Source organism: Maylandia zebra, linkage group LG19 (assembly GCF_041146795.1).
Source record: "Maylandia zebra isolate NMK-2024a linkage group LG19, Mzebra_GT3a, whole genome shotgun sequence".
Lineage (NCBI taxonomy): Eukaryota > Metazoa > Chordata > Actinopteri > Cichliformes > Cichlidae > Maylandia > Maylandia zebra.
The window spans coordinates 29,841,854-29,868,342 of record NC_135185.1 but is presented as its reverse complement, the minus strand read 5'-3'; the positions used below and the strand labels follow the sequence as shown (position 1 = coordinate 29,868,342).

At 42.0% G+C, this 26,489-nt stretch overlaps 1 protein-coding gene across 1 annotated transcript; it reads right to left on the bottom strand.

The window, feature by feature from the left end:
* Positions 1-468: 468 nt before the first annotated feature.
* LOC101472867 (G patch domain-containing protein 2-like) lies at positions 469-26,156 on the bottom strand. Its single transcript, XM_004540705.5, has 10 exons — positions 26,021-26,156; positions 23,398-24,045; positions 18,083-18,144; positions 17,349-17,507; positions 16,953-17,032; positions 16,793-16,857; positions 16,662-16,701; positions 16,472-16,563; positions 11,253-11,338; positions 469-3,907 (listed from the first exon to the last, which is right to left on the bottom strand). The coding sequence occupies exons 2-10, from the start codon at positions 24,039-24,041 to the stop codon at positions 3,762-3,764; spliced, it is 1,374 nt and encodes a 457-aa protein (XP_004540762.1). The 5' UTR covers positions 24,042-24,045; positions 26,021-26,156; the 3' UTR covers positions 469-3,761.
* Positions 26,157-26,489: the final 333 nt, after the last annotated feature.

The window sequence follows — 26,489 nt, the reverse complement described above, 5'->3', positions numbered from 1 at the left end:
AATCTGCAATGACAAGTATTCCAGAGCAGCCATTGAATGTTACTTTCATAACCAACTAAGCAGTTCATTATTTGACTGTATCACTTTATAGTGTATAAACTGTGAGGTCCTAAATCTCACAGCAAAAATATGTCAAATTTTGAATCATACAGCAAAAGGAAAGGCTTCTTATCTCTTCAGAGGCTAGCGCTAGCCACGCTAGTCACATGATTCTGCACGCTGTTTATTTTAAAACCTCATATCAAACTATTTAGCTTCAATTCTATTTTACTTATACAGCACCAAATCACAACAACAACAGTCGCCTTATATTGTAAGGTGGACCCTACAATAATACACACAGAGGCCTTTTGCTGGTTGTTTCCATCTTGCAGATTTTCTACATCAGTCGGTAAATATTTGCATATCAAGCAACCTTCATCTCAAATCTCAGGCCACAATTTTCACAAAAAAATCCCACAAAAAATGTTGATCACCAAGACGTATTTATTGCACACAAATTCAGTATTCAAAATGGATTTGATACTGACATGGAAGAATAAATATATCACATATATCACTTATGGCATAAAGGCAAGATGTCCTTAAAAATCCCACTATCACTTGAAAAATACACAAATTACATTAGTGGAATTACACCTTCCTAAAACATCCATCATCCTGATTAGTCTATGATGTTGTTACGCAAAGTTTCCTCCATTGCAGAGTGTTCCCAGCTGTTCCCAGAATGTACTTTAACACAAACACAGAGCTGCACTTCAGATTTGATTGAACTTTACTATTGTAATGTCTCTCTAAGATCTAGCGACATGGTGCAGGCTTTCTAAGGGTGGAGTAATCCTCTTCAGATCATTTGCAAAGCAATTAGGCATGCCCCCACTGCTATTAAACATAAAGATAACAGCCTATGAGATAAGATGCTATTTTCACTACGTATCAAATGTGGATAGCTGCCTTGGGCCCCTGATATCAGCTAGATATATTTAAATCCCTGTAAATGAAATTAAAAATGTGATAGTAAAAAAAAATAAAAAAATTAGAGAGACATATCTAGTGTACTATCTATCGAGAAATTGCATTTATGAATTAAATGTTCTTGCACCTAAATCCTTAATTAATGGAGCTATAATTATCACATCATAAGTACTACACATTTTATGCAGAGCAAATTTAAACGCATGGCTTCATGGATAATATCAACTCTGACATTCTACTAAACAAGGTAAATATCTTAATACTTTTTAGCTGCCAAGGGAACATACTGTAATGGTCAAATACGTCGATCGTTGCCACTGTGATCATCGCAGGACCACGCAAGGCCAGATTACGTCGCTAAAAGGGCGACCGGATCCAAAAGGATCGCTTTTGAAATCCAGAGTGAGCTGAACTACGTTGATTCGCAACATGCATTTGTCAGCAGGAACCAGAGGGCCTCTTTTGCATGTCTTTCTATCATCGGTGCACACAGCAAGAAGTAATGCTACCGACAAGCAAGGTGCGGAGGGGGGGGGAGAGAAAAAAAAGCAAATTCCCTGTTGACCTGTGACCCTCGACTCAAAGGGGCTGCCATGCATGCATACAGAGGAGGTTCAAACAGAGTTTATGACTGCATTATCTCTCCTCTTCCTCATCACCTCTCCACCCATCAGTGGACACTAGAAGCCACCACGCCGAAGCAGACAGACCAGGCATCACTCATTCATTCGCCTCCTAGGTGCCTTTGTCAGGTGATTGCTGGCAGAAAAAGGAAAACAGATCAATACATCTCCCATGGGTCTGACAGGTAATCTTTACCTGGGATGAAATATGAGTGGTACTAGCCTGCTGGATTCCTTAACTGTAACAGGACAATTGACTGGCTGCACGGATGCCATTCCACCATTTCCTAGCCATTGGAAATTCATTTCGTGGCATAAGGTCTGGCTGAGATGTCATTATAGTGACTGTTAATTGCCGTGGTGGCATGTAAGGTGTTCCTCCCTCCTACTAATGGAACTGTATCGGACCTGATGCATCTTCCTCCCCTGTCAGAGCCCTGGCACCAAAACACATACTGTTGGATAAAACAACAGCGCAAAGCTCTCCTTAAAACACTGCACGGTCAATACCTGTCAACAAGCTGAGGGGAAGAACACATCACGTTATTGTTTTTTTGGTCTAATTATTCTTATTCCTATTAATCAGACGTATACCGTAAGCACTCCCACCTGGCCTGGTTACAACTGGCAGACTGAAGCTGCAGAAGGAAAAGCAGCAGCAGTAGACGAGGAAAGGGGTGGGCTGGTCTCTGCACTTTGACTGATTTCTGTGGCAGGATGTCTTGTGTGAGGCATCCATTTAGACTAGTGTGCACACACAGCATTTATAAATGTCATCCCCCTCCAACATGATCACATAAAGCCTTCTCAGATGGATTATTGCAGACATATAACTCATGTTAATTGGCAAATCTCATTCTATTAAATGCGATTCTTCCCTTAAATAAGGCTTTAAAGTGCCGGAAAAAGACGCGTTATGAAGCTGATGATTATGCACTTCACTTTACTAAGAAGATATCTTGTAATCAGTAGAGAAAGTGCATACCTGGTAACTTCTTTAGATTCATTAAACTTTCCTTTAAAAAAACATTCAAAATAATATTTCAATTCAGGTGAGAATTTCCGTGTAAAATGCATTTTTAACACTATTAAATGGAGTCAGGCTGTATCTTTATGGTTTGTCATGTATCTCACAACATGCACAGTATTTTCTTTTTCTGAAAAATAAACTGGTTGTTTACCATCTTGGCTAGTATGAATATTTTTGATCTCTCTGTATGCTGCGATTGATCTTTTAATGCATCTGATGCTGCGGGAGGTGGGGGAATCCATATCCTAAGGGGAGGTGAAAATACAGCGCGCACGGATGTCCACTCCCGTCTCCTAGAGCTTCTCCACTTCTCTCCGTTCGCCTCTGCGCTCCTTCTAAACAGCTCCAAAAGCAGCCCATCCAGCACAGCTGAAAAACAGGCTGTTCAAACAGATCTGCAGCTGGCCTTGAACTTTAAATACATTTGGGCAAAATTTGAATATAGAAGGTAACCTGGAGAGAACAGAGGCGGCCCTCCGAGGACCGCTACTACACTCCCTCTGTGTTGTGCTAATGAGCACCTTTGTACCAACTGTAGCTTTTCAAATCCATGCTAATAGGAGGCCTGTACTTTGTGCGGCTCGCTACCGGTGGTCGCCTCTGTGAACCCTGTAGCAGCATGTGGTAGCTAAACATTGTGATGCTCGTCTGTCTCGGACAGCCACACTAGAATAGAGCAGACTGCCCCCCTCCCTTAGCCCACCCATCCTCACCTGACCATCCTTCCCAGGGTTCCTGCTGACAAATGCCGTGCAACTAGAGTGGACATAATTGTTGGATTGTGCGGTAGCAGGTGGCCTGGAAACTCTGTTTGGAAACAGGAGGAGCTGCCGAGTCTAGAGTGAAACGAGGAGCCTCTTGAAGCTGCCTTCTTCCTTGAAGAGATGGCAGAGGGCTTAACAAGGCTTGATTGCATTAACATTTGTCATGCTTAATATACTACCTGGAAGGACTGGATCTAGCAGTAACATGCTGATTTGAAGACTAATGATTTGCTTTGTATTTTTTTACTTCTTTGTTATAAAGTTTGTGCAGCAATAGGAGTTCAAGCCTTTTTCATTCCTTGGCACAATAGCTTCTTTTTGTCACTTTCCTCCAGACTTCAGATGGTACTTCTCGAGTCCCATTCAGTCCTACTGGAGCAAAGATAAACTCTCAGGCTGAGCACAAGTGGAGGATTGTGAAGCAGGTACGCTTGGTCCCACAGCTTCGAGGGCTGAGGTGTTACCGGGCCCTTGTGCCTCTTCTCTCTGGTGATCCAGGTAAAAAGGGTTGTAAGCTGCAGAGGAGGAGAGAGAAAAAAAAAGAAAAGCACATATCATATTCTGGACATGTAACCAAACACTGAGAGCAAACAAAAAGATAAATAAATCACATTGCCCTTCACTGTTTCAAGCCTCTCAAAAATGATTAAATTTAGTACATGACTCACAGATCGCTCCCTGGTTTAGGTAGATGGAAATAAAACTTTGAAGCAATCCTCTTCTAATAGGTTAAATATTAATTTTGGGTCACGTGAGGCAAACCCGCTTCACCCCCATATGACTGTAGACGTTATTAAAAAACGAAACCTATCTGTGCTTCTCTTATGGTGGTTTGATTGTGTTTCTGAACTCTTAATTCATCACACTTCACATCTCGCTGATGACCTTCCTTTTTAAAGGATCCCATTTTCTCTTGATCTCGTGCACCTTAAAAGCTTTTTTCTCGCCGCGAGTGAAGAGAAATATCAGAAAGAGAGCCGGGACCAATTTTCGTGGAAAACAGAGGAACTCTAAAACAATTGCACTCGCTAACATGCCTTCCTGCTTTTCCTACTTCACTTTGATAAATAAATCTCTCCTGATCTCCGCCCACCCTCCCCACCAAAAAAAAAAAAGTTAGCGGCGGTCACACAAGACATTTGCCAGGCAGTCCCATAACATAGGACAAGGGAACTAGAAGTGACATTGTGGCTCGGGGCTGTCTCAAAGGATTAGGCATTACAGCATTCACTGGTATGTGCTTTTGCTCGTTCTCCTTATATCTGCTTGTGGCTCTTTCCAGATGACTTCTTCTCCAAACTGATCCAGCAGCCAAGATAATTGATTAATATTTCTTGAGGGAATGATGACTAACTGTTGCTGAGGTTCAACACAAACATTCGGGTTAAACATAGTCAGAGGACTTGATCAAAATTCAGGGGATTTCTTACTGGACAATTAGGAAAAAACAGCAGGAAACACTTAAGTCTGACTATGTTAAAATGCATAAGACACACCAGATACTAACTCAAAGTCAAGGTCATGTTTAGGTTAAGGTAAATGATTAATATTTCCTGAGGGAATGATGACTGATTGCTGCTGAGGAGTATGCACATTTGTATTTCCAATCAAATCAGCAAACATTTAAATAAATAAATATTTTTAAAACTACCATTTCATACGTTAATACTACTATTTTAAAACGCTTTAAAGTTGGAACATTCCTGCTGGTGGAATAATCAGTCTTCATGTTTCTCATATTCAGCCAATTACATTGAATGCAGTGGTGGAGGAAGTGCTCCGATCTTTAATATATGTGTGTTTTTATGTGGAAATCCTGAAATGTAAGTCCTGAATTCAAAGTTTTACTTCAGATTAAATGAGCTAGTCCATTAGATGGCATAAAAACTACAATATTTTTCTTCATATCAACTGATAAATTATCTTGCTTCCTTTTATAAATCACTGCTTTGGTAGGTTATAGATATAGTTTTAGATATAGAACAAAAATAAATACTGGGTAAAATTTAAAAACAAAATAGAATAAAGTGTTTTGCCAATTATTTAGTCTTTAACTGAAAATGCTACAAAAACAACATAATAAATGCTTACGCTGAAAAACTTTAGGTTCGTCTTCAGTTCAAACTCACAGTATGATTGTGTATAAATATTGATATGACAGCGTCACACAGCTGCTGCAGATTTGTCGACTGCACATCCATGATGCAAATCTCCCACTCCATCACATCCCAGAGGTGCACTCGATTGAGATCTGGTGACTGTTGAGGCCATTTGAGGACATGTTCAAGAAACCAGTTTGAGTTGATTTGAGGTTTTGTGACATTGTGCGTTACCCTGCAGGAAGCAAACATCAGACAATGGGTACACTGGGGTCAAGAAGGGATAGGCATGGTGAGCAGCAATACTCAGGTGGCCTGTGGCATTTAAACAATGCTCAACTGTTAATACAGGGCAGGATTGCGCCATGCTTTCATGTTGTTGTTTACACTAAATTCTGACCCTATCAGCTGAATGCTGCAGCAGAAATGGAGACTCATCAGATCAGGAAATGTTTTTCCAATCTCCTATTGTCCACTTTTGGTGAGCCTGTGCAAACTATTGCCTCAGTTTCCTGTTTTTAGCTGACAGGAGTAGCGCCCAGTGTAGCTTCAAGGTCCAGCGTTGTGCATTCAGAGATGCTTTTCTGCTACCTTGGTTGAACCAAGTGATTATTTGAGTTACTGGCACCTTCCTATTAGCTCAAAACAGTCTGCCATCGAGGAGGCATTTTCCCCCACTGACCTGGATATTTTCTCGTTTTTAACAATTCTCTGTGAACCATAGAGATGGATATGTGGGAACAAATATTTCTGAAATAGTCAAACCAGCCTGACTCATGTCAAAAACCATACCACATTCAAAATCACTGAAATCACCTTTTTTCCCTATTCTGATGCTCGGTTTAAAGTTAACCAGGTCATCTCGATCACATTTTAATACCTAAACGCATTGAGTTGCAGCCATGTGATTGGCTGATTTGCATTTAAAATCATATTAACAACTATACCTATTAAAGTACTCAGTGAGAATACACAGGTTTAACACTATCTAAATCAACATGTTTACTAAGCCCTGCTTATTTCTACCAAAAAAATGCCAAATCCCATTTTGAATGTATTAACTCAACAGTAAAGAGCGCATGGTAAACTTTGCAACCCAGAGCTGTCACCACTGACAACATTTAGTGCATTTAGTGCACGATGGAGCTCCAAAACATGCTGACAACATGTCGTCTTTGTAGCAACTATACTTTTCATATAATAATATAAAAATAGCATCCAAAGTGTACCATGTGAAGAGATACAGGTTTAGCATCTTAGTGTATTAATGTGATTACAAGGTAATCTAAAAATGATGAATAAAAGATTACCACCTGCACTCAACTGGTTTTACATCAAGGTCAATAAAGACATTACAATGCAAAGGTTTTCAGTCAATGGGAGAATTACAGTACATACATTTATTGTGGACGATAATGGGAAGTTGAATGGAACCATCTTACCATCTTAATAAGCTCTCATGTGATGCTCTCTAAAAACAATCATTGCAGGCCTTCCTGGAGCACTCCCCTTCCCCCCTTTATTAATCAGCTAATTACACATTGACAGTAATGGGCCTGCTGATTCCCACACTTAAATGAACAGGGCTGAATAGCTCTTTAATGATTAGCCTTTGTGTTTCTCTCTCTCTTCCGTGTACTAACACACACACACACACACACACTCTGCTCTTTTTGCAAAAGAAAATAAAAAATAAAAGGGACGTTCAAATCAGACCTCCTGGTGAGAAGGGTTGCACACAAACAAGAAGCACCTGACAGTCTAGCCGGGTAAATCTACCTCCAGAAGAATGAAAGAATACAAAAAAAGAAAAACAATCAGAGAGGTTACAGCCGCAGCAGGTTTGTGGTTATAGCACATCAACTCATGTGGGTTTCAGTGTTAAGCTGGGCCTCCAGCAACAGTTGAAAAAAAGAAAAAAGCACGCCATGAAAGTTTGGTAGAGCCGTGCAGGCAGGTGCAGGTGGAGACGGAGGGGGGGTTGAAGGACAAGAGCAGGGTGTGGAGTGGAGCCGGAGAGGGCGAAATAGTGCGGTGGGCTGCATTTCTGTCAGCAGAAGTGATGGCTGAGTGGTAGCGTTATTTGTCTTGTGCTGCCATACGGCCCTCGCACCAGCCTGGGCATTAATGAGAGGGGGCCGGACCGGGCAGGAACACGGCGGGCCTCCAATGCAGGTGATCTGTCACGCAGCCGTCTCGCTCAGGCAAGGAGACACATGAAGACAGAGGGGGAGAGGAGAGGCAGCAAAGCTGACCGTGGGGCAGGCCTCCACATGGACACCCACATGTGGTACTTACCAACATATAAAGATAACAAGCGGTCTGACAAGGTTAAGCGCAAACTGACTTCAACCGCACTTATTTAGACAAAATCTTCCTGACGTCTAACACACTACAGAAATTAAGGCTTTTTTTTAAACTAGCATCGACTTTATAGAGATAAAGATGAAGGGCATTGTGCGAGACAGCAGGGGAGGAGTAAAATTGCAATAATTAATTAGTCTGTGTGTCAGGCCAGCCAAGGATATTAAATTCCATCAAGATCTTTACACTTCTTGATTCATCTCTTGACTCACAAATAATCCCCCAATTGTGTAGCGTGTACATGCTCTTCATACTAATTCACCATCAATGAGCGCCATGTGCTAAAATGCACAATTCGCTAATAAAAGCCAATGCAATTATTAATACATTTATAATTGCAAACTTTGATTTTGCATTTTTGTAATCACTTTTTTAAAAATACTTTTCAAATCCTATAGAGCAGAAAGAAGGTTTTCTTTATTCCAAATCTAGTAGGGGCTCGGTTGGATTTCTGGGTGGATGGAGGTGGTGAGAAAAGTAGAAAATGGTCAATTTAAGGCTGAGAAATCGAGTGGTCATCTAATCCAAACAGATACCTGGCTTGATAAGTTGTTGTCTTTTTTTTTTCCACAACAGGCTTCAAGCACTGCCGTGAAGGTGCTAAAAGGTTAAAGAAAGAAGACAAAGCAACAGCTGGGTACCACCTCAGTGATTCCCTATAGAGTCCTGGAGGATACCTTCAGTCGCAGACTATTTTCACTCCTGATTACAGAGTTTCAAATCAGCCACTAACACATACAGCAATCCACTTCCTCTGGCTAACTCGAAGACTCAGCTGTCGTGTTCACTAAACGCAACACGGCGAGCCGTGCTGCGCTTTTTACTGAATGCAGTAAACAATCTTTCCATGCAAACAAGATGTTTACCAGACAGCGCTTCTGCTCGATAAATCACCGAATCTATACGCGCTCGTGTCACAACGGCAGCAAACCAAAAATTTTTACACAGAGCGTGTGAAAGCTTGTCAGGGTGAATGTGCATCTCCTGGTGGGAGGTGAGATTACTGAGGAGAGACATGGTGCAGCAGGCTGCCAAAGTAAAGATTTATACAGAGCAGTTGCAGCTGCAGAAACTGACATTGGACGACATGGGATGCATGATAAATCATGGTGGACAGGGGGCACTAGACTCAAGAAGCAGGAAAACACTCTGAACAGGGCTGAGGGGGATGTGCATATCAGGGACTCTACTTCTGTCTTTTACATATAAGATGATAAATATATTTATTTAAGATGATAAATATATTTATTTTTTTTTAAAAAGCTTTATGATCATTTTTACACAAAGATTACATTACAATAACATATGAAGAATGACTACAGTAGACCGTGGGCCTGTTAACCTTTGACAAACAAGGTATGCCCCTCGTTCCGCATGCTGAGTATCAGAGGGCCTTAGGGGCCAGGGGTCCGTCCTTTTTTTTTTTACTTTTATGTGAAGCAGTTTAGCACTTGGGAGGTGAAGGACGGAGTCGCTGGCCCCTCCATCACTCGTTGCAATAAATGGATGCAATCTGTATCCATGTAAAGCAGTGGCTGTTTTTAAATTCCACCTCTTTTATCCAAATGAATGATGGACCCTGGTACAGTGCACTGTGGAGCAATATTAATATACATCAGAGGCCTGCACCCCTCACTAAATCAGAGAACCACCAGCATTTGTTATTTAAATGACAAACAGCAGCTGCAGGAGTGGAGCACACAGAGGGGACGCGAGAAGAAAAGGTGGACAAACCAATTCAGATTTCAATCCAGCAAAGACAAAAGGCCCCGAGCCATCAGTCTAATGAAAAAAGGCAGCTCCACTGGTCTAAGCACACACGCAACGCTGGCTGCTCGGAGCGTAAGGCAACTGTGACCATGGAAAACACAGCTCATGAGTACATAAGTAAATGCAGTCAAATATAAAAGGGGGTATAGATGTAGAGATGAGGAGAAAATTATTAGCCCCCCGCCACATTGAAATGAAAAGTTTGTCAAATGCTTTTCCTACAAGTGAGGGATTTTGGGGCAATTCTAAACATACTTTCCTTTAGAAACCATAAATAACACACAATAACAGAATTACTTCAGAAATAAAAGAACCAGGCTCAGTATTATTATCCCCCTGAAAATCTGACTCCTATGCAATGATGCACTTTTTAATGCTCTCACCTTGTAAAGTCACGTTAAAGCTGAAGCATTCAGAGGTTCTCTGCAAGCTCTACAAACTAACATGACTTTAAATTTTAAAGGACTGTTTTTAATGCATGGCTGAAAAGCTGCAGCAGACACTAACTGCCTGAAGTGTAGAAACCATAGACAGCACCAAATGCTGTTTCCTCCAATGAGATGTTCTGCTTTGCTTCTTGTTTGTGGGTCTCTCTGCATTCACGTCTGTTTTTAAATCTCTGAGTTCTCACCTCTTACATGGAATCTTGTCACCGCACTTTCCTTGTAGTACCAAAAGTAATTTTGGCTGGTGCAACATGTTAGTAAATCTGACCCTTGGAATAAACCTCAGATCTTTTATCTACTTAAGATGTCATAAAAAAACAGAAGGGAACATGCCTCGTTTGGCCATGAAACAACTTGGTAATTGTACAAATAGTCTGAAAGCCTCTGAAAATGAGGGACTATGCATGAAAATAGATACCCATGGCATCAATTTCAAAATCCAGCATCATCTTGTTCTCAAGTGATCATATTCAGAAGATTTTTAGAAAATGTTACTGTGACCTTGAAGATTCAAAATCATCCAGAGTATTTAGTAAATGCACTTGTGGTATCAACTTGAAAATTCCAGAAATCTTGACCTCCAACCTTAAACTTGAGGCCAAGGTCACTGAGATTCAAACTGAGGTCTGACATTTTTAGGAGCTACGTCTATTGTATTTGGAGCTCCTATGTCACCTCATTCTCGAGGTATCGCATTTACAAACTTAGGTGTCCACACCCCCGACTCGCCCGCCCAGCAGCATGATGGCTATACCCCATCAGCCTTTTACAGCTGAGGGGTAAAAATGGCTCTAATTCCTATTAAAACGGACTTCAACCATATATGTTACATACTGACTGTATAAAAGAAAATCTACCATGGTTTTATACAGAGGCAAAACTTACAAACTAAAGGTGTTATAGAAAGGAAAATAGTTAAAAAATCACCTATCACCATTTTGAATGCTACATTTAACTCCTGAATCATTCACTAAATTTAAACAAATCTTTTTGGAACTGGAGGAAAAGTGAGGGCATCAATTAAGTAATTAGAGTTCATTATTGAGGTGCAGTGACATCGAAGTAGCTTTACTCGCAGCATGGCTAAAAAACAAACAAAACGCAAAGGTATAAAGTTTTTGCAATTCAAACATGATACTTTTACCTCATGTCACGTGCTAAACTGGGGTGGCGAGTGTTACCTGATGAAGTGATGGACACAGCTTCGGTTTCCCTCCGCTTCCTCACGTCTCCTGTGAACAGCAGTCCTGGAGTGAAACTAGTCTGTCTGAGTGAGACACAGAGAGGGAAAAAAACAACACATTACTCACAATATTATGATGCAGCTCCGACCTAGAATAAACACATAAACATGAAGAAATTTAATAGTTTCGCAAAAGTCGATAAATGCAACCGCTGCACATTTGCAAACGCTGCAGCTTCGCGTTTCACCTCAATACAACTTTGCCGTGTGTTAATTTTTCTTCATTAATGTATATTTTCACAAGAATAATGTGAGATGCTGGGGTGCGAGCGCCCGAGTCATCGCAGAGTTCACATAAACAAATTACACCTGCTCTGTGCCTCCTGTGTGTCATATGTCAGGGGCCCTGAAATAGGAAAAGCTCCCCCATGAGCTTAATAGCCCTGACTTCTGAGATGTAAAGTTAAGGTCAAGGTCTGTTCCATCACAAGGGGGTTGGCAGCAGCTGATGTGATCAGGGCAGTGCGAGTGTTTGTGTAGAGCAGAGAGAGGATGAGTGAACCCTGATAAGAGACACTGACAGACTTAAATATTTGAGCTAATTTAGCACCATAAAGAATGATAAGCATCCTTTATGAAAATATGGATAAAAATGTAAAAATGAATTCATGGCAGCTCAACAACAAGGATGCATAAAAGATCTCTCTCTTTTTTTTAGCTGGTACAAACCAAGACTGTGGCTACCTAAAGCTCAACCCTAACAGGCACATGCTACAATGAGGCCCCGTCAGACCAGCCTTTTAACTGCGGCGTGTTCCATGACCTCAGCACCCATAAATCACATGACGGGTGTGCAGGCACTGGGCGTTGAGAGCTGTGCGGAGCATGCTTTGAGCGAAGTCTCTATGTTGTATAATCAATAGATATAAAAATAAATGGCCTGACCGTTATTCTCTCCCTGCTACCCCTCTCTAATAAAATCCCAGTAATGCATATTTCATTTACTTTTATACTTATTGATTACCTGTACTCCAGTTAGTAAATCACGCGCCTATCGATCCCTCAATCGTACCTCTGTCGGACAGCACATAACCAGCCATTTGCGCCCCTGATAAAGAGCTCAGGCATTGAACTCCTCACAGTAAATCTTTGCAAACTAACTTTTTAATTCTAAAATCGATCCACATTTAAACGTCGCATTATTTCACAAGGCACGCCCGCGGTATTAAAAGTAATACCCTGATGCATTTGGTCTTAATGTGTGGTGGTCCATCCCTCCATCTCTTTTCTCCTCGCGCTGAGGCCGAGACATGTTGGCCCCCTCCTCAAGCGCCCGCCCGCCCACCCCGGCGTTACAGAGAGCTAAGATGCAGAGTCACTTCTAGTCCGCCAGGGGCCCAGTGAGCCACTCAGCACAATGCTAATCAAACATGAGAATACCATCAGCTGCCTCATTAACCAAGGAAAAACACTACCATTCATCTCAGAGCAGAAACCAAAGGCTTTGTATAAGCCTTTTACATGGCTCACTGCAAAACTGAGAGAAATGCTTAAAAAAAGCACAACAGTGTTATTATTTAACATCTGTTTCTTCATCAGCTTTAACAGCTTGACAGATGACGGCCTACATTTACTGAAACTGTAATGAGAAAGCAAAGATTGACTCAGAGGTAATGAGCAAAGAGAAAACAAGTACAAAGTAACAGAGATGGTCGGCAACTACTAAATTCTACCACAAGGACACTGAGGGGGAAAAAGTGTCCAAAATAGATTTTTTTCAGGTCACATGAGACACTTTTAAATGCAGTGCAGTCTCTAAGAGAGCGGGGTAAAACAGCACTGACACAGGGTCAATTGTAATTTTGGCGCCCACATCCAAAAGCAAATATATCAATTAAAAATAATAAATCAAAAGAGGAGTGAAAGGCTGCTGTTACAAAATGGCCATCTATTTTCATTAGGTTACATGGCGCTTCAGGTGTGAGCAGGATCTCAAGATTAATAGAGGCATTCAAATGAATCAGAAAGGATTAGGGTCTCCAGGGAACATAATCAATAGCTCCAAATCAATAATCAATAGGCCACTCACACCAATATACTAACTGCTGACACTGTGATCTCACAATTAAAAAGAAAACTGGGATAGGGATGGCATAAGACTATGATTTATCTCACAGCACAAGTGTCATTTAGGAATAAATAAGTCAATAGATAAAAGCTGCTGCCGCCTGGCTCAGGTGGGAGATGGTTGTGCATTTTAACGCGGCTCAGAGCATTACAGCCAAAATCCCACAAAGCATTGCGCCCATTCACGCGCAGATGCGAGGATAAATGGCATGCAACCTTACGCAGCCTTTATCACTTAATATCAAATGTGTGATTGCTGCTGTCGGCTTGCGTACAACAAAAATCACAATATCATCCCAACAATACAGCACAAGATTAAATGCTCAAACTCTGGCCACGGAGAATTCACTTTCTCTCAAGGGTGTCTAAACAAAGAAAAGTCACGCGTGCGGTATGGGGGCTGAGCGCTGGAAACTTATAACACAGGTGAGAGTTACAAAACAAATTATGCGAATCACAAACTGACGGTTTGTCTAAAGTTTGTCGAGAACGGCCACGAGCAACGGCTCTCGTTGTCATGCCGAACAACATTTCTAACTGTTTGTATGCAAGAGCATTGTGGAGAAAGTCTAAAGTACCCAAATGGGTGCAATGTGTGCAAAGCTGGGTCATCGGGACAAAGCTGCCATCTCGCTGGAGAGCGGAATTGAGCAGCTTGGGGAGATGGATTCAGCTCGTGCCGTCCAATGGGACACATCAGAAGCCCCTCTCGTCAATCCCCCTCTCCCTCATTCATTTGGGAGTATGATTTATACTTTTTGAAGTGAAGGGTCTTGAATCCCACTATAAAGGAATTAAGAGGTCTCCCCTGAGTCTGTCATTCAAATGAGAGCATGGCAGGGATATGAGGGCTTTTTAATAGAGAGAAATTAGTATTCACAATGCCTTAAACTAGAATCTGAAGGAACCTTTCAGGTGGAGAAGAAAGGGCCAGTTTAGAAAGAAAGCCTTAAGAAGTCGGGGGCTTTTCATAGCAGCCGTGTTTCTGCCCCTCATCAAGGAGCCACGGAGCGCTCTGTGAAATAACCCAAGAGAGCGGGAGGAAAGGAGTGCGTGTGAAACAAAATTAAGAATGCGCCATAAATAGGCAGAGTGAAAACAATACAATGAGGAGTCCCACAGTCTCGAAGCCAAGAGGGCTGCTCGGCTTCTCAGTAGTCCCCCATGCAGATCCAACAGTTTCTGGGATGACTGGGAGCGATGTGATGCTTTGACAAACATCTCCTGGATAAACCTTTTTAAATGTTTCCGTGCAGTCCCAGAAATGCCAGCATATTAATCTGCATTACAACTATGTCAACACGTAGCATTTCTCCATTTGCAAACGCTGACCTTGAAAACGATTTAAAGTGACGCAGAGCACCACCTGCATGTTATTGTAAGTTTAGCTCAGACTTTAGGCCAAAACAGGCAATGTTTTGTTTGGGATTAAACTTTAACATTATTTTCTCACCTTAATAGTTCATTACTTTTCCCTAATTTTATGAAAATCTTTTTTTTTTTTTTGGGTTGGGGGGCAGATTCCACATTTCTGAAGTTTACTGCATAGAACTGCACACCCCATCTGTTTGGGGTTTACACAGTACAACTCCTCCAAATACATTTCTCATACTTACGTCGGGTTTTTTATTTATATAAATCATCATCATCAAAATAGTATTAGTTACCAGAATTTCATTTCATTTGCCAAAAAGTTATCTGTTGCAAAGCGTAAAAGGAAAAAAGGCCCAGCTATATAGTAAGCAGGATTTCTCCAGGATTTCTGCTTTTTCACTCATTTTCAGTCCAGTCCTTGTACCCAACCATTTCCAAAGGAATGTTTTTTGCTAGTTAGGCCAAATAATACTGTCCTATGAATCATTCAAGCATAAAAATGCACCTATTTGAAAAGATGAACCAGTTTTTTGTCTACGCATAACAGACAACTTAGCAAAGAAACCATTTTAAATTGCTTCTTTAGGCACTTTGTTACAAGCAGCCTGTTGTAAAAACACAATTTTTCCTATTTCTGTAGCCAATTCTATGGAAATTGCCAAAGATAACACGGTTTGAAAGATATAAATTGTATTTTTGCACAAGATTCTTTCAGCCAAAACAAAACAGCATGATGTGCAGTGGGTCCTCCTTTTTTTGAGCCACCACACAGTGCCATCTGGAAAAGCATTTGATTGGCAACAGCTTAATTTTTCAGCTTGACAATGATTCCAAACACACTTAAATCCAGTTAAAGAATACCTGGATAGAAAAACTATCAGTCATGGATTGGCCTCCCCAGAGCCCAGACCTCAACATTATTGAGGTAGTGTGAGAACAAAAGGCAGCCAACATCCAAAGAAGAGCTTTGAATTTCCTTCAGGAAGCCTGGAGAACTACTCCTGAAGACTACTTAAAGTAGTCTTCAGAAAGCTGCCTAATAGAGTTCAGGCTGTGTTGAACACACACACATCAAAAATTGACTTTGAAGCTTGTTCGAATTGTACAGACTGTTTTTACCTTATATACTGTATTTTCATAATGTTTCAATAAATCTCTACACGCATTTCCCATTTTCTAGAAAAATATAACAGAATGAGGAATGGCTCAAATGCATTACGTAGTAATATATTTGAAGAATATATGTAAACACAGTAGTTACAGTATGTGTACCTCTGAGTCCTACACGTCACTGCCAATAGTTTACATGAAGCATCGAATGACGATTAAATTTCCTTCTAGAGTAGTTACAATGTGAATATTGCAGCTTTGAAGCATGAAATGAATTCAGTGAATTGTCAGGCACAAGAGGGAAAACAGTTGTTTCCTGACACACACACACACACACACACGCACGCACGCACGCACACACACACACACACACACACACACACACACACACACACACACACACACACACACACACACACACGCACACGGTCATTTTAATAAGGAAGGAGAAGGTTAACACACAGAGTCTCATCTGAACAGAAATCACTCCAATTAACGCTCTGTAACTGATTCACTTAAGTGAGCTGGTCATTGACTCCCCCATCAATATATTGAGCTCTGATTAAAAGGACTGAATGGTGCAGGCGTGTGAACAGCATCAACTACCGGTTTCTGAAGACCGAGGAGGAACATCTGAGATGGGGGCTCTCTGGCACCATGTCAATAGGACACACTGGTAATGGGCACAAAGGGTTCATCTGTAAAAATGAAAGAATCAATAATATTTAGAATATGCATTTTATTTAAAAAAAAACAAACATAATAAAGCTAAAAAAAATGTGTTATTCTTGCACACCTGGCTTCGGTCTCGTTTTCCAACAGAAGGCAACCAAAAGCTAGAGGAGATAAAGAAAAAACGATCATGGAAACAAATACAGTTGATGTCTAAGAGTTATGTTTCTAAGATAGTTTTAAAAACTTTCGTACTCTCTTTGGTAAGGATCCTGGGAAAAGTGTCTCAGTCGCTCTACAAACACTGGCATGCTGCTGGCCTATGAAAAACGAATCAAAGATGTACAATAAGAAACAAAACACGAAAACTGTGCAACGGTAATTATTGAAGAGGGAAATTCAAGCTTTCTTTAACCTTGCTGGGAGGCCGCCTCCTATCCCTCCTGACGCAGCATGCAGCAGAGCCAGCCAGTCGTTTAAGACGTGAATGATACCCTGCAATGGCACAAAAAAAACAACACTTTATGGTTTAGCAAAAACATGAATAAAGGAAAAACTGAATTGGTTACACTAACAATATAATCAAAAATTCTGATTTTATAGCATTCTTCTTTTTTTAAACAAGCAAAAGAATTTATAGGACAACTCAAGTGTCTCCTGTAAGCCAAGGTAGTGATTTGCGGACCAACGCTACATACTGACGTGGTACCAGTCAAATATTCAACAGCGCTTTATTGCAGTGATAAAGATGCAGACTCGAGCGTTTCAAAATCTAATACTATATCTAGAAGACAGAATTGCTCTTTGCAACCTCGGTCAGAGAGTCGTGCAGGTTGCAGAAAGGCGGCTGAGGAATGGTTGTCCTCAAGGGGAAGCTGGCTGTCAGAGTCCCAGCTGGGCAGCAGGCCAGCCACACCCGTCCCAACTCCACAATCCCCCTCGAAGAACCAGTCACTCTGTTCGTCATCACCTGCACAGAGGGGAAGGGAAGATCTTCCATCAGTTAGCAAATCACTCTGACAATAATGAAGATTGTCAAGCAATTTGTTGAAAACATTAAGTAAATATTAGACATAAGCTACAATAACTCTCATTTAACGCTGTGTTGATGTCTGAGAGAAGCTAAGTCACTGCACATTTTTAGCATCCTACAAGCTGCGGGGTGAACTACTCCTTTAACTACGCATTACCAGACAGCACCGGGCTTTTCCCCAGACGGCGAGCTCTTCTCAGACCTGTCACTCAGCAAAGCGTACACAGGAACCATGCCTCTCACAGTCAAGGTGTAGTGACAACTGTTAAATCAGAGGCCGCCTGGCCCCACCACGGCTAATGAGATTAGCAAAGGCTTCGGCGCTCATTAACACGACATGACAACGTCTTATTAGAGTCGCCTGGGTGCCCAGCAACCGGCCCATTGTATCTAAACCGCCTTCTCTAGCCCCAGCATTCCCTCATAGCCGAGCAGGGTATTGTCCAAATATGACAGCTCGTCATCGTTCTAGTTTGAATCCATGTTAATAATACATATTTGTCTCTTAATACCTTGTCCTCCTTCATCATTGGTGAACAGACCAGGGTCGCTGCTGCATGTGCTGCTGGTTTCCCTGCAAAGAGAAAAAACATCACATGTGAATGATTCCCATTGAAACTCCTTCTTTAACGTCAATATCAATAAAAATCTGAGGATCGGGAACTGCACTTTGATTTGTCACCTCGTAGATTCTTTAGGTCAGGCAATGCTATAGCATCTGAAAAGTGAACAATGAAAATCCAAAAATGGAATATCTCCTGTAATGTCAGTATCTAACATGCAACATTCAATAATAGAAATAATGAAGAAGTCTGGATCTAGAGGTCGACATAAATGGAAATGACACAAAGAGACAGAGCGTGCTGTGATCTCCCTTGTTGTGATAGCAAACACAAAGGCATCAGGAGAGACTCTGATCGAAGCCACTGAGTGACATGAACAATCTAATTGAATATCCTCCGCTGTCAGCTCCAATCTAATCTGGCCTGCGTTGTGGAGGATGACAGGAGAGCGAAACGCATTCCCCTGTCCGCCCCTCCCTCTGGGTGTGCCCCACACGCGGATCGACCCACAGACGTGCCGCCTCGACAACTGGCCGACATCTGCTGCGTGGGCTGCCTCTGCACAGACCGCTCCGTTGCCGGTCCTCCCCACGTCCTCGGGGCAACCCCCGTTACGCTCCCTCCACACCCTCTGTGCCCCCTGCCCCTCACCCAAATAACTGTGGCTTTTCTTTCTTTTTCACATTTCATCCTCCTCAAACTGGGACCTCCAGACAGTTCAAGGTCAGAGGATAAGGAAGGAGCAGTAAGAGATGAAGAAAGAGGCCATTTTTTCTGCCGTTGTTTTTAAATACATGTAGCACATGGGTTTATTGATTAACTACACGCTGCATGTACTGTTCTGAATACCAGTAAGCCTGGGTGACTGGTTTCTAACACACACACACCAGTTTCCAACAGCCACAGTACTAATTGTTTTAATTAGCTTCTGTTTGACCACTTTTTTTAAAGGAAATATATATTTTGGCATATATTTGATATATCATCATCAGCTTGAGCGCCACACACTGGTTTATCCATTTAATTAGTCAAATTGGTATTCATGCAACTTTTTGAAAGAAAAGGCGCTTAATTCTCTTGACCAGCTTGCATTTTGCTTCCTGTTTATCAACGCTGACCTTGCTTGTAGGAGAGAGCTGGAGGGTCGGATATGCGCTGATATGGTGCTTTGCCATATTGCAGAAGCCTGTCAGTGATGACAGGATCAGGAAAATGCCCATCCAGCCTGCCTGCCTCCCTAGCCAGATGGTCCTGCAGCTTCTTCCCTAACATCCACAGGAAGCAGATGTGAGAGGGAACAGGCCTCTCCAGAGAATCTGGAAGATGTCTGCCCTAACCCAGCAGTCCTAAACCGTCCCTCCCCTTCAACCTTCTCTCCTCACCGATTCCCCCGGCCTCTCCTCAGCTGTACCCCACCTCTGGACATATCAGCTGGCATCTGGAGCACACAACATCAGAGGAGGACACTGCCTAAAGCTCTACAACAGCCAACACCTGCATTCCCCCCCACCCCCCTTTTATGCTCTGGTCTATTACCTTTCACAGGAATTTCTCAGGATGTTCTTTCCCATTTTCAAATAAGAAATCTGTTTTGCTTCATATTGTGGGATTTTGTGCAAAGTTTGAAAAAGAATCACAAGTATAAACAATTAATTAGAGACTCCCATTAAGTATTTATCCGTATTAAAGGTGTAATGTGATGTCGCTTGAAGCAGCATAGGGCCGATGTGAGACCGTTTCCATTAAGTACTCTAATTAATGTTATAAATAATTGAGGTCCCCATTTTTCTTGGGACCAAAAGAAACACCTCTTCTTTCTTCTTTGACCTTTGTTGAGAAAAGTTGACAAACGTTTTGAGCAAACTTGGTTTTGTCTCGCTGCATGCAGCAAGAAAATCCTTCCATGAAACTGCAGCTTATCTGATCAAATGTAACAATACTTTTCTGTAATAAATACCATAATTAGAATAAATATGCCCAGAAAAAACAAAGACAAGGGCAAAACGAAATTAAAAAACTGCATTCCAGCACTTAGAAATGGACTTAGCTTCCCTCACAGCTGTATTGTCTTATTACAATCCAAAGAGTTGAAGCAAAACACAGTATCCAGATGAGCACTAATCATTAGGCTATAATCCTCAGCTCCTGGGAGAGGCAGACCAGTTTGCACAGAGATTACAGGCAAGCCGCCATTTATTGAGCCTGGGCTCATTCTGCAGAGGAATAAAGAAGAGGCAGAGTCGGAGGGGGGCAAAGTGCTGATAACAATGGATCTGTGGGCTCTTCAAACAAGCCGCCCCAACCCAAATCCATGCCCTCTTCCATGGGTGTCTGATTATAAGGTTATCCCACCCTCCCTGAGCTGCAGTAATTGGATTAGTCTCAGAGATTTATGAAAATTAACTTCTGCAGATGCCGTGCTGCCCCCCCCCCCCAAAAAAAGCCCTCCTCACTGAGTTTTTAAAATGTAAATGATATCAGTAAGAGAGAAGTGCCCACAGTAGATTTTGTTTGCTTTTGATGCCAGGGATGAAATCAACAACACCAGAAGCAGCACACAGCTGGAGACCAAGGCCGAGCCCGGGACAGCAACTACCCACAGGTGAGGCCTGCTTGCTGGGACAGCCTGGGTGCCAGGTGGCCTCACTGCCAGCAGGCTGAGCCACGTCTAATCAAGGATGTGGAGCCCAACTGGAGCTACCAACATCTGCTCTCCTTGCACTTGGGTGGCTGAAGGCAAAGCCCTGCTCGGTGTGCACACAAGCCGAGTGACCTTGAGATGAGGGAGATCTTAGAAGACCAGAGGCTCCAAATGAAAAAGGTTAAAGGAATGAATCAAAACTGAAAGAAGAAAAAAGTCCAAGTGACTCAAAAGACATTACAAGAATGTCATGAGTGTCTGACATCAAATGGACCGTACACTCTCAGAGCATAAATATAGCCGCTGTACCACTGTCAACCCCTCATCACCGCTGCCATTTGTTCATATCCTTTTGCCTCTGCCAGGACTTAACCATTAGATTGTTCAGCCCTCAGTACAGTGTGGCAGTCTACTGAGCAGCAATCAACAGTGGTGGCGTTGTGCAAGTGAGAAATGATTGACAGCGTGCCATGGTGCTCCCATTTATTTCTTCTCCGGAGCTGTTTTCTGTCAGAACGGCTATTGATTTTTCCATAAAGTAAGAAAACAAGTACCGTTTAGGGGCTAGGGAGGTCAGCACAAATTAAACCTGAAGATGTAAAGCCTTCTCTCCGTCCCATTATGGGTTCCCTCAAATGTCTTCTTCACACATGTTTTATGTGATCAACAGACAATGAGATCAGCAAAGGAAATATGTTATGAAAGTCCACTGGATGGCATTAGAAATGGTAAACAGGATGTACGACGCTTCAAAAAACCGACTCTGTTCCTGTGTATCTGACCAGCACTGAGAAGCATTTGTGTATTATAACTGTAACTGTATTGTAGCATTATATCCCTGACAACCCAATGACTATAATGTACAGAAATGGGATAGGGTGTGTGTATATCAGCTACTGCCTCCTGAGTCAAGGTCCGTGTCTGAATCTGCTTCCTGAATACTCTCTACTCTCTGCTATTGTATTCAAATGTTAAAATTCAGAAGTCCGAGCACGACATGGTGTACTCAAAAAACACTTCTATTATGACAAATAAATGCCACCGACATGCACCACTGCCTAGATACTGAAGACGTGCATCTATTAGAGTAAAAATCAGTCATTAAACAAACTAGGCTTTCATAGCCTTGTACCATTTTGTTTAGGGGTACTAAGAGACTATCTCATTTTAGCTATAATCACAAGCAGTTTTTCAGGTGTCACCTTGTTTAGTTTGTGCAACTATGATCTTCAAAGTAAAAAAAAAAAGCAACCTTGGGGCCTGAAAAGTGAAGCCACTTTGTAAGGACCTAAAACTGCAGTCCCCCTAGTGGCCACTAGAGGCTCAGTCCAAAAGCAAATCAATCCTTGCAGACTCGCATGTTAAAACCCAGTAAAAACAAACATGTTACACACTGGGCTTTTATAGCAGGGCATCTGCATGGGGATGCTTTCAGTTCTTAATGACCTACTCAGTTACATCTTATAAAGGCTTAGAGTTTGGATCATAAGTGGCACGACCTCTCTGAAAACGAACATGTTATATATGATATATGGATGTATAGTACCTACTACTGCAAGATAAATAACCATAATGTAATATGGAATTAAGTTGAAGCATATATAAAAATCTAATGCAAAGAAATTTACAGATGCATAGGTGCATTTATAGATACAAAAACGACCTCTGTACATGTTAACGCCTCTTAAATGTACAAAACAAGGAGAAATAATCTAATTGTTTTATTTACTTCTCAACACACAGTACTATTAAATGTGTATATTTAACAGAGAGCGGTGAATGAAACTTAAATTGAGGTCATTGGTAGTTTTTGGGCTTAAGCTAAAGCAACATATGGTAATGTTTTCTTTACTGTAGTAATATAATGTCCCTCTCTGCTGCCAGTTACAGCCACATTTAGTTTTGCTAAATAAAATGCGCACAAGACGGTGCACTCTGGGACTGTGGGACAGGCACAGCTTTAATTACCCAGCCCAAGACAGGAATTCATTTCAAAACAAATCAATACCACGCCAAGTCACTCATTTATTTGTGACAATATTTCTTGAAAGAAAATAATGAGCTGGCAGATGCCCGGAGGCATAACTATCAAAGATCCCTCCCTGATGATCATTTCAGCTATACGAGATGAGGATGAAGAGACTCTATCATTCATTTTTAATGTCAACTCAATACTTTAAAGCGGAGTGGCATGATTGTGATACATTTTTTTCGGTTTAGTTGAGGACATGCTGAATATTGACAACTGGCTAGATGGAGACAGGCATTATAGATCATCCTAAATGTCGCCTTGTTTAATTGCTTCTGTCTGATAGTAGTTATGCCCATGACTTTTATGTTATGGGTTTAACTGCCTTGGTAACTTTCAGTTTAAAGGGTAAAAGGGGCTTTTAGAGTTTTGAGCTTCTTTTTCAGCATGATTTAAATTGAGACTCTTTAAACAAGGGCAGGGTTAACATTTTGCTCGCTGCACAACTGTAAATTAAATGTTGGGTTCGAAAAGCTGAAAATGTTATTTTTCACAATTAATGAGTCCAAAGTGCTTAATACGACTCTTAATGTTGGGTTGAGGAGGCCAAAAGTTGGGTTTACCTCAAAGAAAGAAGAAAATGTAAAAAATTACCCATCAGACATGTTCTCGTCTGCAGCATCTCTGTGCTCTTTCTTTCTCTCCCAGCACTCCTTTCCCATCAGTCTGGCTCTTTCAGTCTTTCTGTCTGCTCCCATCCAACCACCAGACCGCTTCTTTGATCCTGACAGATGCCGCACCTTAGAAGGCCTATTCCTCTGTTTCCTGTCCAAGCCAGAACCTTTTAAAGTGGACTGCAGTCTGACGGTTACATTTGAGGTCATGCGTTTAACTTTCCTCCGCCTCCTGAGTGGACGTCCGGGGTTATTCTCAGTGAAGGAGTCGGACTCTGGCCAGGAGGACTGCCTCGCCCTGACTGAGCCTCTCATGAGGGACGGCCATCGGGTGGATGCGGTCATATCGTCAGAGTCACTGCAATTGGCCACAGAAGTAGTGATGTTCTCCCTGTATTCTTTAGCCTCGTCCAAGCTGGACTCGGATGCCTCGATCCAGCATCGCCTGTGCTCTATCGGGTAGAGGGTGGACTCGCGAAAACGCTTACGGCCTCTGCGACGGCGGATCTGACGGCGTTGCTGCAGAGGACTCAGTACCATTTCCTCCCACAGCTCTCCTAGCTTATTCTGTTCTGAGGTCTGCTCCAGTGCAGATACCAGGTCCTGCACCAGCTCATCCATCATGGTGCTGGAAAAGAATGGAAATGTTAGTGACCAGTTAAACTCTTTGGATGACTTGTCATGTTAAATTGCAGGTTTAAAGCGCAGGCTAGAGGTTTATATGAAACAACAGAAACGTCCGATGTACTTTTCTAATTGATTATCAGCATCTTCACTCGCTGGCCAGCAGGCACACATGCCAAACCTCTTGTTAATGCAAATATCTAATCAGCCAATCACACAGTACATTTAGGCATGTAGATGTATTCCTGTTGAAGTTTTAACTGAGCATCAGAAAGGGTAAGAAATGTGACTTCAGTGACTTTAAATGCAGTCACATCGACTGGTCCCAGTATTTCAGAAAGTGCTGATCTACTGGGATTTTCTCACAACCATCTCTAAGGAATGGGTTATGATGCCAGAGGAGAATGGGTAGACTGACTTTGAGCTGATAAAAAAGCAACAGAAACTTTAAATAACTACTCATTACAACCAAGATGTGTAGAAGAGCATCTCTGAATGAATCTGCAGAAACCACACTGGATGACACTGCTGTTAGCTAAGAACAGGATACTAAGACTACAGTTCATACAAGGTCACCAAAACTGAAAAGTAGAAAACTGGAAAAATGTTGTCTGGTCTCATGATTGCCCATTTTTCCTGCAACATTTGAAATCAAATCAAACACTTAGACCACTGCTGGTGGTGTAAAGGTGTGGAGGATTTTCTTGGCACACTTTGGGCCCCTCAGTAGCTTTTATTGTTTAAACACCACAGCACACCTGGGTGAACCTGTGCCATGAAAAATGAAGGCAGTTTTGAAAACAAAAGGGTGTCCAATCCAGGACTACCAAGATGTTCCTAATAAAGTGCCCGTGAGTGTAAATATTCAAGGTGTAAAGAAAACAACAAGTCAAACCATTCATTGGGAAAGTCTAATGGAAATAGTGTATTTGCAGGTTGTTACTTTGCTGGACTTGCCACTAAACGACACGCCATTGTTCCCTTTTTATTTCATATATTTCTACTCTTATAATTATGTAATCATTAGTGCAGCAGTGGGCATTCTGCTAGGACAGCTGGGGTCCACCTGTCCCTGCAAATCAATACAAAATTGCTTTCTTTCTTTATGGGCGGGTTCTCTTATGGTTTGAGGAAGACATAAATGATGTGCCAAACCCTGCAGTCACGAGAGCACCATTAAATTGCCAAATATGGAAGTATCTATTGAAAGAATGGTTTGTGGCTTCATTTGGAGAATGAGTTGCAAAGTGAAACCGCTCCGGAGGGACTTAATAATGCAGTTATATGTGTTTCTAGTAATTTGTTACCTGTTTGTGTATCAGCAGCATTATGAACTATACCTCCCCAACCATCTCAGGCATGATGACTGAGGTCCATTTCAGTAGACCCAAGTAGCAGTCATAACCACATTTTTAAAGACATGGGACAAAAAACACAAACAAAGACAGAAACCCACCACCTCCTCGCAACAATCACAAAGTAAATCCACAATAGCTTTAGCGCTATAAAACATCACTAGGTTGATTTCCCCCCCTTTAAGTCTAGCAGCATAAATTCGTGGTGGGCTCATCATCACCGGAATTGCTCCGTGTTTGATTGCAGCGGTGTAGAAAGCGCTGCATTTACGAGCATTTGCAGGTCATCATCGGCTTAAAAGAAAAGAAAAACGATTGACATCACGTTTTATTAGCAGTAAAGAAAAGCGACTGTGTAGCTGTGCAACATCAGTGCAGCACAACAACAGCTCAGGCTGGCTGTAGTATCCGCACGCTCGGCTCAGCCTGTGTTACATAACAACAGCTCACACGTGAGCTCAGCGCAAGGACAGCCACACATCTCTGTGTCCACTGCTGACAACAAAACAAGCGGTTTACACGCGCTGAACACAACGGCCGCCTCACGGACACGGTGTGCGCGGATCTATTCGGATGCTATTTAACGCCAGGGAGAAGACACCCCTCTGCGTTTCGAGCACTCACCAGTCGCAGCTTGTCTTGTTTTGTTTTCAGCACAGCTGGGACACCAGACGCACTTCCGCCCTGCAGTCCAGCCAATCGGGTGGCTCCGCCTCGCTGTGACTCCGCCAAACAAAAAAACAACAAAAAAAAACAGTGCGCCACTGCACAGTGCTGCCGAAATACAGCCTGCAAGGCAGATAACACCAGCGTCTGGTCACTATGGCATCACTTCAGGAAACCGACGGAGTGCTGGTGTGGAAGATAATGTGCAATAATAAAATAATAATAAAATGTGCAAGTTTTCTTCCATCAGCGTTTACAAAAAGTTGTGGGGGTAGGAAAGGAGGTCTGTAGGGGAACTGCATGCTGACGGTCACAAGGGGCAATTAGAACGAGCTTATGCTTATTTAGTTAGTGAAGTACCTGAGAAAGTCCCATTCAGTTTAGATCATGTGTGTTTTTCAGAGACTAAATGTAAAACTGCATCTTG

What these genes read in the sequence shown, in the direction of transcription:
- LOC101472867 (XM_004540705.5), bottom strand. Translation starts at nt 24,041, where the DNA reads ATGATGGATGAGCTGGTGCAGGACCTGGTATCTGCACTGGAGCAGACC. An exon ending in GAAAACGAGACCGAAGCCAG is followed by an intron (nt 16,564 to 16,661) that starts GTGTGCAAGAAT and finishes TCATTTTTACAG; the next exon opens with ATGAACCCTTTGTGCCCATT. An exon ending in TCCTCGGTCTTCAGAAACCG is followed by an intron (nt 11,339 to 16,471) that starts GTAGTTGATGCT and finishes TGTCTCACTCAG; the next exon opens with ACAGACTAGTTTCACTCCAG.